The following is a 12,171-nucleotide window of genomic DNA, read 5'->3' as shown; positions in this document are numbered from 1 at the left end:
GCATTAAACATACTGATATATTCCCCTTTAAAACAGACCCTCAGTTGACAACCCTCAGTTATCAATCTGATACTTACTAAAATAGTCAACCGGTCATTTTTATATGAGGTTATTATTAATATCTTTAAGCCATTATCACAGCTTATCAACTTCTTCTCTAAAAAAAAATGTAAGTTGCTATAGGTCTCTATAATGTTTCAAAAAAAAATAAAAAATACATCCATACAATATTTGGGTCTGTGTGATGACATCACCATCTCGAAGGAGTTTGTCAGATCACAACCTTTCTCAAAGGTAAAAAGTACAAAGGTAACCATAGTTTAGGAATTAGATATGGATTCCTATTCAAGTGGAATGATATGGAGTCAGAGATGAATTCAATCGTCTCAATAGTTGTGTCGTGCGTGTGTGTGTGTGTGTGTGTGCGCGGATGTTGGAAATCTATCAACACACTGACTGTTTCATGCTATCAAGGTTACTATTATTTCCATTTTAGATTCAATTTCAACATGAAAAATGTATGATATTTAATATTGGATTAAGAGAGAAAATCTATTCAACATATTTTTCTGCTTTGGGGTCATTTTTTTGGGGGGGGCTAAAAATATAATACTGGATAGGATGTAAGATTACAATTCCAAAGGATAATGTGCAAACTGTACTGATCTGTACTAATTCCTGAGGGCAGATAGTTATAAATAAATATCATCAACTGTCCTTTCTATCAGTCACGGGGTCAAAAAAGTGCTTGTAAGGTGAAGAATGCACATTATTATAATTCAATTGAGGGAATAACAAACTGTTTTCATGTCAGGAAATGTTCAGTCAATTTTACAATGTAGACCAGTAAACCTGAACTCAATAGGAGCCCATGTTCGTAAACGGGGAGGTAAAATAAATCAAACAACACTGAATGATAACGGAATGAGGAACCTAGCTACTTTATGATGGGCAATACTCTTACATCTAAAAATCAACCATCACTGGTCAAACACAAAGTTGGAGACCTGACTCGTCCATTCCTGCTCCCACCCTGAACCAAACCCGGGGCCTTGGCACTCAACTCAACCACCACAAAGCTTTTTTTTAAAAAGAACATTGCCAAAAGGTATAACCAAAAACAACGGTAGCTTAAGGGTTTCCCCATAAACCCAGCCAACCACGACCAAGGTTTCTGCTGCTAACTCAGATAGCATCTCACCACAGTCAGAAGGTGACCCACAATAATATGGCAACTTCAAACCAATCTTGCTCCATAAAGTGGAATATGCACAGATAAGTTTTAGTTCGTTTTCTAATTAGGTACCTGTATATGATCCAGCTGGCCAGGACAGGACAGGACAGAACAGGCAGGTGGCTGGATGAGAGTGAGGGGTCCAGTGTGCTGCTGAGTTGCCTATACCTGTCTGTCCAGCCAAGCGCTCCACCCAAACCTGTTTCTCTCTCTCTCTCTCTCTCTCTCTCTCTCTCTACTCCCTCCCTTCATCTTTTTCCATCTCTCCTCCTCCTCACTGCATCTACAGAGGCAGGTCTGTGCTGTTGTGGCGAGTCTTTCTCGATGTCCCATCGTCCCGGGGGAGGGCTTTCTGCAGGTTGGACATGGCTGCTGTCTTCTTCAGGTCAATCACAGCGTAGAACTCACTGCGCCGTGGGGCCTGCTGGGGGCCACATTTGAGGGGTGGTAGGCGCTGGTGCTGTGGCTGGGGCTGAGACTGGGCTCCCCCTCCTCCACCCCCCCCGAGGGTCTGGCACGGCGGCTCCGCATCGAGGTCCACCTGGATATAGTTGAGCTGCCTCGACGGGGGCATGTGACCGTGCTCGCAGCCCTCCCCCCGACCAAACCCTCCTCCAGGCCGCCTACGGAAATCAAAGCTGAATATTCGGCCGCCCCGGTCCGGCTGGCGGTGGCAGGGCTGGAGGTGCTGGGGTTGAGGGGGGCAGGCATGTCGCAGCCGGCTGGGCTGGACCTGAACCTGGACCTGCTCTGTGTTGACATAGTTCTGCAAGGCGTCACGGTGGATCCCCCCCTCCCCAGCCCTTCCTGGTGGTACCCGTTGGGCGTCCCCGGACCCTCCGAAAACTCGTACTCGTCAAAGTCCTCCTCCTCTTCCTCGTACTCCTCCTCATCCTGCTCCTCGTCATCCTCGTCCTGCTCCTCGTCTCTCTGCAGGGCACGGTACTCCCACACCGGGGGCAGTGACGGCAGGTTCTCGTAGTTGAGCAGAGCTGTCCGCCGGTGACCACCGCCCATCCCCGCGCCCCGCTCACAGGGGTACCCCTGGGGGGGCAGAGAAGATGGGCCATGGGGGTGCGGGTTGAGGGGATGTGATTGTGGGTGAGAGTGACTGTCTCCGGTGGTGCTGCTGCTGCTGCTGGAGCCCACAGACTGGGACATGCTGCTGGGGCTAAGTCTCAGCCTGCGGCCCCCCCTCAGGCCGTTGATATTCTCGTAGGTGAGCTGGCAGCCCTCCTGGTGTTCGTGGCCAGGGTGCCGGTGCATCACGTGGTGGTAGTGAGGGTGGTGATAGGAGTGGGAGTTGTACACGTGCAGAGGAGGCTCGTCCCCCTCTGTCTCTGAACCTGTGGCGCCCTCTACAGGCCGCATGGCGTGTGGATTGTGGCCCCCGTGCCTCTCTCTCTCTCTCTCCAGCAGGTGGCGCTGTGCAGGGGTGGGTCCCAGCATGAATTTGACCTCCTGAGAGGAAGGCTGAAGGAATACCTGGGGTTCCTTGCGTTGTTCCTCGAGGGGACAACAGTGCATGCTGGTCTGCCCACCTCCTGGGACCACGACAGGCATGGCTCCCCGGGTTGACTCGGGGAAGGAAGTGGGCCGCACCTCGGGTAGGGAGTGTACACAGTGTCGACTGGAGAGTTCCCCATCCACAGTAACGGTATTCACATAGGTGTGAGCCTGCAGAAGGAGAGGGAGAAGGAGACAGAGAGAGCGAGAGAGAGAGAAAAGAGATATTAGCAAGGACTTCCCTAGGATATTACCGACATATTGCGAGGTGAAGAGTCAGCAGTGGTTACAGTGCGGCTTGGTTCGGCACTATAATCAGAAAATCATACTATAGATGGTTAGGGGTCAGTCTTACCTGGTCCTCCAGGCCCATGTGGCTGTGGCCGTGGGGGTCGTCAGTTAGAGAGGGCTGGGAGGATTCAGCTCTCATGGGATACCCCGGGTACCCGTTGGGAAAACCCTGGACAGGGAATGCTGGAGCTGAAGACAGAGAACAATACACAGTGTTGAATGGGAGTCTGGGTGAATGAGGTTAGATGTTTTTATGTCTAATGGTGTGTGTGTCACCGTAAATCGGTAATAGCTGGCTTTTGGCGGGGGGAAAAGTATGAAAAGCCGCTAAATAAAATTGCCGCCGGCCAATTGTTCGGGAGAAGAAGAAAAATCTCATTGCAAAATAAGACTTTTAAGCCTATTCATTGACGGAAATACCAGGCTATGTAAATTCATTTGACTGGTCATGCTTATCGGTCTATATGTTCATTTGCATAATTTTGTGGAATTAAATTGGTGCATACGTGTTTTCGTTAGTTCTTAAGTATATTATTTATCAAATGCGCACAGCATGCAGATATAGAGCCTAGTTTCAGTGGAAAATCTGTCAGACAGCAGGAGAGCTTCTGCTACAGCTCCTCAAACAGATTGTTCGTTGCTGCTGTAGTGAAACGTGCTTTAATAAGCCCAATCATTGCGCAACAATTCTAAATACAATCGCATGTTAAAAACAGTTTTAATGGCCATGATTAAAAAGAGCTACTATTTTTATTTCTCAACTGGTAGCCTAATTGAAGTGCGCTTCCCATTTGCCAATTAAGTGCATCTACAGTATATGCAACGTTACGCAGGCTTCAGTGCGTCACACACCCCTTTGCAACAAGCTGGAGGCAGTAAGCATTTTGAAACCATACACTTATTTGTTTGAAACCTGAACGTTTTACGTCATATTATGAGGCATGTATTACCTTGCTTCAAAGTAGCCTAGCCAAAATCTGACCATTTTGTGGAGGCAATTATTTTATAAAAATACTTCCACATTACAGCCAGTAACATATTTCTCTCATGTTCTATTGGTTTTCAAATCAACTTTCATGAATTGTCCAGTAGCCAAAAGCACAATCCTAGTCATATTAGCAACCCATGTTATTTGTTAAATCTTTAGATCTCCCCTCTATCTAAATTTAAACGTACAGTTTCGTATTCTAAGTTTCACATGAAATCGCTCGCATGTGCGGCACAGTGTTTTCCTGCAAATGTCTTTCTTTGGCATTATGTGACAAACATTCGCGTGTAGCCTACTGCCATGTGCCCATTGCTGCGCTTATAATGTGAAGAAATTATAGTTTAGCAACATTTTAAGCTAAACGTTCTGGTCTGTTGCATCAGCCTCAATTATTTTTTACATTTATTTTTATGTAGCCTGGTTGTATAAATTTGGGATCTATTGTCCCACAACTGTCCCAGAGTCTGTTTGGAAAAGGCTATTTCTTTCTTGCACAGAACGACAAGCTGACAAATAGAAGAGGTAAACTTTTCTACCAAGGGGGATAGTAGATTGACATAGGCTAGTGATTTTGCTGTTCGTTACTTGTCTTGTTGGCTGAGGAAATGTGGACAGTTATTCTAACATCTTCAAAGTGCGCATCAGAATTAGGTAGGAAGGACACACGCCATTGCATCCTCGAGTTGCATGTTCTGTTAAGATGAAGGACCATAATCTAAATGTGATTTCGGTAATTCTAAGCACCTAATCAGGTTATGCAGCCAATTTCGCAAATGTGAAATTCGCAAATGTCTGGTCAATTAAAATGCTACCGGTCAATTGTCCGGTGCCACATTTTCCTAAAGGAAACCCTGGTGTGTGTCTATGTTTGTGGTGTATTGCACAGACTGATTTGTAATGTAACCTTTGTTTTACCCACAAGTCATTGTACTTTCTACCCTTCCACCTCCCTGTCTGCTCTATCCACCTCCCTCCCTGCCTCTGAACAGGTTGGAGCATGGAAACTGGGTTTGACGAAATCATTTACTGTAAGACATTTCGACACCAGATCCCTGATCTCCGGAATTATTACGGAGTTTTTCCCCCAAAAAAACTATTTTCAAAACATCAAACACATATTCTCAGCTTTAGCGTCACATCTGTCCTGCATTGCAGTGAAATTGCTACACAAACACCTTCACAGCATTCAACAAAAGCAAAGAAGCAATCATGTACTGTATTGATGACGCGCACATGTGTGTACTGGATGTTTGTGTGTGTGTGTGTGTGTGTGTGTGTGTGTTTATATTTGTGTTTGTGCTTACTGTTGGGTGTCTGTGGGGTGCGAGGCATGTCTATCTCTCGTGCGTGTCCGCTGCCGGTCATGATCATAGGCTCCTCCACCACATTGATACTGTTGCACTGCATCAGCTCCTGGAGGAGGTTAAAGATCTCCTCCGCACGAGAACATTTAAACGCAAAGATTCCTGCACGACCACAGAGAAAACACACACATACATGTTTAAGTTATCTTAAATTAATCTAAAACTGTTCCTGACCAAAAAAAGAAAACCCAGAAGCAAATGTAGAAGTTATCTGAAACAATTCACTCATTGACAACAACCAACTTTAGGCGTCTAATATAACAGCAGCTATCTAATCAGTTAAGTACAATTCTCCCATTACAATTGTGGTTCATTTTCATACAAAAGTAGAACAAGTAGAGCACTGCATATACACACGTACGTACACACATTTCATAGGGCAACATTTTGTCTATGTAGTGTTAGCTAGGCCAGGTGGTTCAGACTCACCCTGTCCAGTCTGGCAGCGCCGGCCACTCTCGAATGAGAAGAGGTTGGAGTCGTAGCCGTAGCGCCGCAGACACAGGTAGGGCCACCGGATGGCATCCCTCTTGCGCGTGTGCAGGATGAGCTCGGTCTCGGTGAGCTCCATGGTCCCAGAGCCCAACTCATTCCCCTCGTCATCCACATTGGTTACCTGGAAAATACCAAAAAGTACAATCAAGTTATCCCAATCAGGTTTGTGGTCCCACTTTACAACTTATAAAGGCTTTATTTAGTATACATATAGTCTTTGTATGCACAACATAGATGCAGAGCATAAATATGTGGCTAATTTGTATTTGGAGGTACATTGTCTATAATGCAGACATGAACTGTATGTATACAAAAGGTTAACAGAGCACAGTACAGATATTAGTCATCGTTAGATAGCTGGATAGCTGACTATCCATTGCTCTATGTGAGCCATAATAGCCTGGGGTACAGGATAAAAAAACAGGAAAGAACAGTTCCTCATAACAATAATATACCATGGACGACACTCTTAGAAAAAAAGCTGCTATCTAGAACCTAAAAGGTTATTTGTCTGTCCCCATAGGAGAACCCTTTGAAGAACCCTTGTTGGTTCCAGGTCGATCGATTAATGGCCGATTAATTAGGGCCGATTTCAAGTTTTCATAACAATCGGAAATCGGTCTTTTGGGGCGACGATTTTGCAGATTTTTGATTTTTAATACCTTTATTTAACTAGGCAAGTCAGTTAAGAACATTCTTATTTTCAATGACGGCCTAGGAACGGTGGGTTAACTGCCTTGTTCAGGGGCAGAACGGCAGATTTTCACCTTGTCAGCTCGTGGGACCCAATCTTGCAACCTTACAGTTAACTAGTCCAACGCTCTAACCACCTGCCTCTCATTGCACTCCTCGAGGAGACTGCCTGTTATGCGAATGCAGTAGAAGCCAAGGTAAGTTGCTAGCCAGTATTAAACTTATCTTATAAAAACCATAAACACCAATGCCTTTCTTAAAATCAATACACAGAAGTATACATTTTTAAACCTGCATATTTAGCTCAAAGAAATCCAGGTTAGCAGGCAATATTAACCAGGTGAAATTGTGTCATTTCTCTTGCGTTCATTGCACGCAGAGTCAGTGTATGTGCAACAGTTTGGGCAGCCTGGCTCATTGCGAACTAATTTGCCAGAATTTTACGTAATTATGACATAACATTGAAGGTTGTGCAATGTAACAAGAATATTTAGACTTAGGGATGCCACCCATTAGATAAAATACCGAACGGTTCCGTATTTCACTGAAATAATAAACGTTTTGTTTTCGAAATGATAGTTTCCGGATTCGACCATATTAATGACCAAAGGCTCGTATTTCTGTGTGTTATTATGTTATAATTAAGTCTATGATTTGATAGAGCAGTCTGACTGAGCGGTGGTAGGCAGCAGCAGGCTCGAAAGCATTCATTCAAACAACACTTTAGTGCGTTTTGCCAGCAGCTCTTCGCAAGCACAGCGCTGTTTATGACTTCAAGCCTATCAGCCTAATGGCTGGTGTAACCGATGTGAAATGGCTAGCTAGTTATTAACTGCAACCTAAAACCTCTTACCTTGGAATATTGAAGTCTCATGTTAAAAGGAACCACCAACTTTCATATGTTCTCATGTTCTGTGCAAGGAACTCAAACGTTAGCTTTTTTACATGGCACATATTGCACTTTTACTTCTCCAATACTTTGTTTTTGCATTATTTAAACCAAATTGAACCTGTTTCATTATTTATTTGAGGCAAAATGGATTTTTATTGATGTATTATATTAAGTTAAAATAAGTGTTCATTCAGTATTGTTGTAATTGTCATTATTACAAATGTAAAAAATTAAATTGTCCGATTAATTGGTATTGGCTTTTTTTGGTCCTCCAATAATCGGTATCGGTGTTGAAAAATCATAATCGGTCGACCTCTATTCCAGGTATAACTCTTTTGGTTCAAATTAGAACCGTTTCGGGTTCCATGTAGAACCCTTTCCACAGAGGGTCCTACATGGAACCAAATATGGTTCTACCTGCAACCAAAAGTGGTTTTACCTGGAAGCAAAAAAGGTTCTCCTATGGGGACAGCCAAAGAACCCTTTTGGAACCCTTTTTTCTAAGAGCGTAGGTAGCCGATACACCACACACTAGGTAGCCAACAGATGAGGGTTTAGAGATGAACCTTGAATTTGGTGAGATGGTTGTCTTGGATGGGGTCTCTGTATAGACAGCTCCAACAGCTCCCCATAGCTTCAGCAGGACAGCTGAAACCTACAGTACAGAGGGAAAGATACAGTAGATAGACATTACCCCATGAACACACACACACACACACACACACACACAGTATTCCTACCCAGTCCAGGCCATCAGTGGGAGTGATCCCAGCATCAATCCCAGAGTCCTCTGCTGGGTGTCATGGTTGAGAGAGAGCTAGTAGGTTTGATGGAAATCTTCAACAGGAGCAGTATTTTCTCCCTCCTGCAAGAGAGGAGAGTAACATGGTTAAATAATGCAAAGAAGGTTTACTACTGGGCGTGTATTCCTAACGTGTCTCAGAGTAGGAGTGCTCATCTAGGATCATGCACCCCTCTAATCAATAATGATCTAAAAAGCTAAACTGATCCTAGATCAGAACTCCTACTCTTAGACACCTTATGAATATGTGCCCAGGTTTACAATATACAGTACCAGTTAAAAGTTTGGACACACCTACTCATTCAAGTGTTTTTCTTTATTTTTTACTAATTTCTACGTTGAAGAACAAATAGTGAAGACATCAAAACTATTTAATAACACATCTGGAATCATGTAGTAACCAAAAAAAGTGTTTAATATTTGAGATTCTTCAAAGTAGCCACTTTTTGCCTTGATAGTTTTGCACACTCTTGGCATTCTCTCAGCCAGCTTCATGAGGTAGTCACCTGGAATGCATTTCAATTAACAGGTGTGCCTTGTTAAAAGTTAGTTTGTGGAATTTCTTTCCTTCTTAATGTATTTGAGCCAATCAGTTGTGTTGTGACAAGGTAGGGGTGGTATACAGAAGACAGCCGTATTTGGTAAAAGACCAAGTCCATATTATGGCAAAACAGCTCAAATAAGCAAAGAGAAATGAAAGTCCATCATTACTTTAAGACATAAAGGTCAGTCAATCCGGGAACATTTTAAGAACTTATAAAGTTTCTACAAGTAGAAACTTGTAGTCGCAAAAACCTTCAAGCACTATGTTGAAACTGGCTCTCATGAGGACCGCCACAGGAAAGGAAGACCCATAGTTACCTCTACTGCAGAGGATAAATTCATTAGAATAACTGCACTTCATATTACAGCCCAAATAAATGTTTCACAGAGTTCAAGTAACAGACACATGTCAACATCAACTGTTCAGAGGAGACTGCGTGAATCAGGCCTTCACGGTCGATTCACGCAGTTTTCATGGTCTGCTGAGTCCAACATTTGAGACTTTTGGTTCCAACCACCTTTCTCTCTGTGTGACGCAGAGTAGGTGAACAGATGATCCCTGCATGTGTGTTTCCCACCGTGAAGCATGGAGTTAATAGTGTGATGGTGTGGGGTGCTTTGCTGGTGACACTGTCAGTGATTTATTTAGAATTCAAGGCACCCTTAACCAGCATGGCTACCACAGCATTCTGCAGTGATACGCCATCCCATCTGGTTTACGCTTAGTGAACCAGACTATCATTTGTTTTTCAAAAGGACAATGACCCAACACACCTCCAGGCTGTGTAAGGGCTATTTGACCAAGAAGGAGAGTGATGGAGTGCTGCATCAGATGTCCTGGCCTCCACAATTACCTGACCTCAACCAAATTGAAATGGTTTCGGATGAGTTGGACTGCAGAGTGAAGGAAAAGCAGCCAACAAGTGCTCAGCATATGTGGGAACTCCTTCAAGACTGTTGGAAAAGCATTCCAGGTGAAGCTGGTTGAGAGAATGCCAAGAGTGTGCAAAGCTGTCATCAAGGCAAAATGAAGCTACTTTGAAGAAACTCAAATATAAAATATATTTAGATTTATTTCAAAAATGTTTGATTACTACATGATTCCATATGTGTTATGTCATAGTTTTGATGTCTTCATTATTATTCTACAATGTAGAAAACAGTCAAATAAAGAAAAACCCTTGAATGAGTAGGTTTGTCCAAACTTTTGACTGGTACTGTATATAATACATTTTTAATTACCAAAGTGAAGTTTGAGTAAAACAACAAGTCTATCACCCAAACTATGAGTATGAAGCCGACTAGGCCTAATTCATCACCTGTATACCAGAAATAAATGAGGACAAAATGATCCAAGATAAAACCAGACATTAGAAGTGTGGGTCATAAATCCAAAGCCTTTAGAGTAGTCTGGCGTCACCCTTGGGACCAGAGATAAATAATAGCATGTCAGCTGGCCCAGATATTGGTATTTCCACTACTATGATGCATCGTGTATTTTAATTGATGGTCATGTTGCATTTGCTACATTAACATGTTTATTAGGCCTACCATGTTATAACTTCAGAAGCTGTCAATATGTCTTACCTGCCCCTAATATGAGACAAATGCTTTGATCATTCACACACGTGATTTCTGTTAGGGCTTACATACAACATGTATACAAAATATAGACTACTGTAATCATTTGTGGTGTTTATTAATAACATAAGTAGCCTCTATCACGGTGCTGACATACGCGATCCTGTCCTGATGTGATATAGGTTCTACCCTGTATTATTAAGCGGGAGGAACACGTCATTCCTTTTCAAAAGAGATGCTATAGCCATAATCAATAAGGCACTTAATATAATTGATTTCATTTCGGCATCCAGACACTAAGAAAACACAACGCATGGGGATATCTCAAAATACAAAAAAATACAATGAATCGAGACGTCGCCATACAAACGCACGATGACACCGAATGCATTCATCAATTTACAGCGCAACAGACGAACAGGTTTGATTGTAACATAACAGTTTTTTTTGTGTATGAAACACTGCACTGACATTGTTTGTCTGTGAAAATGGGAGGGGAAACATATGAGAAAGCCATATCGCAGATATAACAGGTTTACTAGCTAAATGAAACATATAGCAGCGGTTGCTACTCACATGTTTGGCAAGGATTGTTAGGCTGGCTATACGAATCGGGAACGATCAAGGCTGCAAATTGTTGTCAACGGCGGCTGCGAGAGCTGGTCAGCTAGGATTCGGTTTCTGATGCTATTGGATATGACACTTGCTTAATAAGAAAGAAAAATCAATTACGTGAAATTAAAGCGATAAACTGTTGTTGTTTTTTCCCCTTTACGCCCCCTGCTGCAGCACGGGCCTCTTTTTGACATTTCCCGACCACCGGGTTGAGAGTTCACAATCAGACAACGAGGTTTTGTAGAGCGACAAGAAGGTATAGAACGCTGGAGGACTGAATGTGATGCTGAATGTATAAATATGGTTTTCTATAGGACGATGAGTTACTGTAGGTGGAGCAAATCATCCCAGTATGATCAGAAGAGGGCTTTCCATCCATAGCCTAATGCTCTTGTGAGCACTGAGTCAGGAACCATTCCAATCTTCCATTAGAAGAATAATGAGAAAAAAACATGCTTCATAGTTTGAAGGTCATCTACTTTTACCTAATTCATCACCAGGTGTACGCTACAGGACCATGCTGGTTTGTATAGGCCTAAAGGGAGTAATATCACTGCCCTTCAACCTTATATTTTATTATGTTCTATTCTATTCCTATTCTGTGATATTCTATGTGATATCCAAGTACATTAAATGGAATATAATAAAATATAATATCTTTATATCTTTTATATATACACTACCATTCAAAAGTTTGGGGCCACTTAGAAATGTCCTTGTTTTTTAAAGATTTTTTTTTTTGTTATCAATTAAAATAACATCAAATTGATCAGAAATATAGTGTAGACATGGTTAATGTTGTAAATGACTATTGTAGCTGGAAACGGCAGATTTTTTTATGGAATAGCCTCATAGGCGTAAAGAGGCCCATTATCAGCAACCATCACTCCTGTGTTCCAATGGCACGTTGTGTTAGCTTATCCAAGTTCAGCATTTTAAAAGGCTAATGGATCATTAGAAATCCCTTTTGCAATTATGTTAGCACAGCTGAAAACTGTTGTTCTGATTAAAGAAGCAAAAAAACTGGCCTTCTTTAGACTAGTTAAGTTTCTGAAGAATCAGCATTTGTGGGTTCGATTATAGGCCCAAAATGGCCAGAAACAAAGAGCTTTCTTCTGAAACTCGTCAGTCTATTCTTGTTCTGAGAAATGATGGCATTGAGAAACT

At 42.6% G+C, this 12,171-nt stretch overlaps 1 protein-coding gene across 1 annotated transcript; it reads right to left on the bottom strand.

Moving 5' to 3' along the window:
• Positions 1 to 1,311: 1,311 nt before the first annotated feature.
• LOC139370904 (fibroblast growth factor receptor substrate 3) lies at positions 1,312 to 11,196 on the bottom strand. The gene is given in 8 exon segments (XM_071110776.1): positions 1,312 to 2,036; positions 2,039 to 2,911; positions 3,096 to 3,220; positions 5,324 to 5,485; positions 5,813 to 5,999; positions 8,030 to 8,118; positions 8,204 to 8,328; positions 10,966 to 11,196. Coding segments are annotated over 6 exon segments (1,932 nt in total). The 5' UTR covers positions 8,096 to 8,118; positions 8,204 to 8,328; positions 10,966 to 11,196; the 3' UTR covers positions 1,312 to 1,517.
• Positions 11,197 to 12,171: the final 975 nt, after the last annotated feature.

Source organism: Oncorhynchus clarkii, chromosome 17 (genome assembly GCF_045791955.1).
Source record: "Oncorhynchus clarkii lewisi isolate Uvic-CL-2024 chromosome 17, UVic_Ocla_1.0, whole genome shotgun sequence".
Taxonomy (NCBI): domain Eukaryota; kingdom Metazoa; phylum Chordata; class Actinopteri; order Salmoniformes; family Salmonidae; genus Oncorhynchus; species Oncorhynchus clarkii.
The sequence above is the reverse complement of the archived record's forward strand: the minus strand, read 5'-3'. Positions and strand labels throughout refer to the sequence as shown.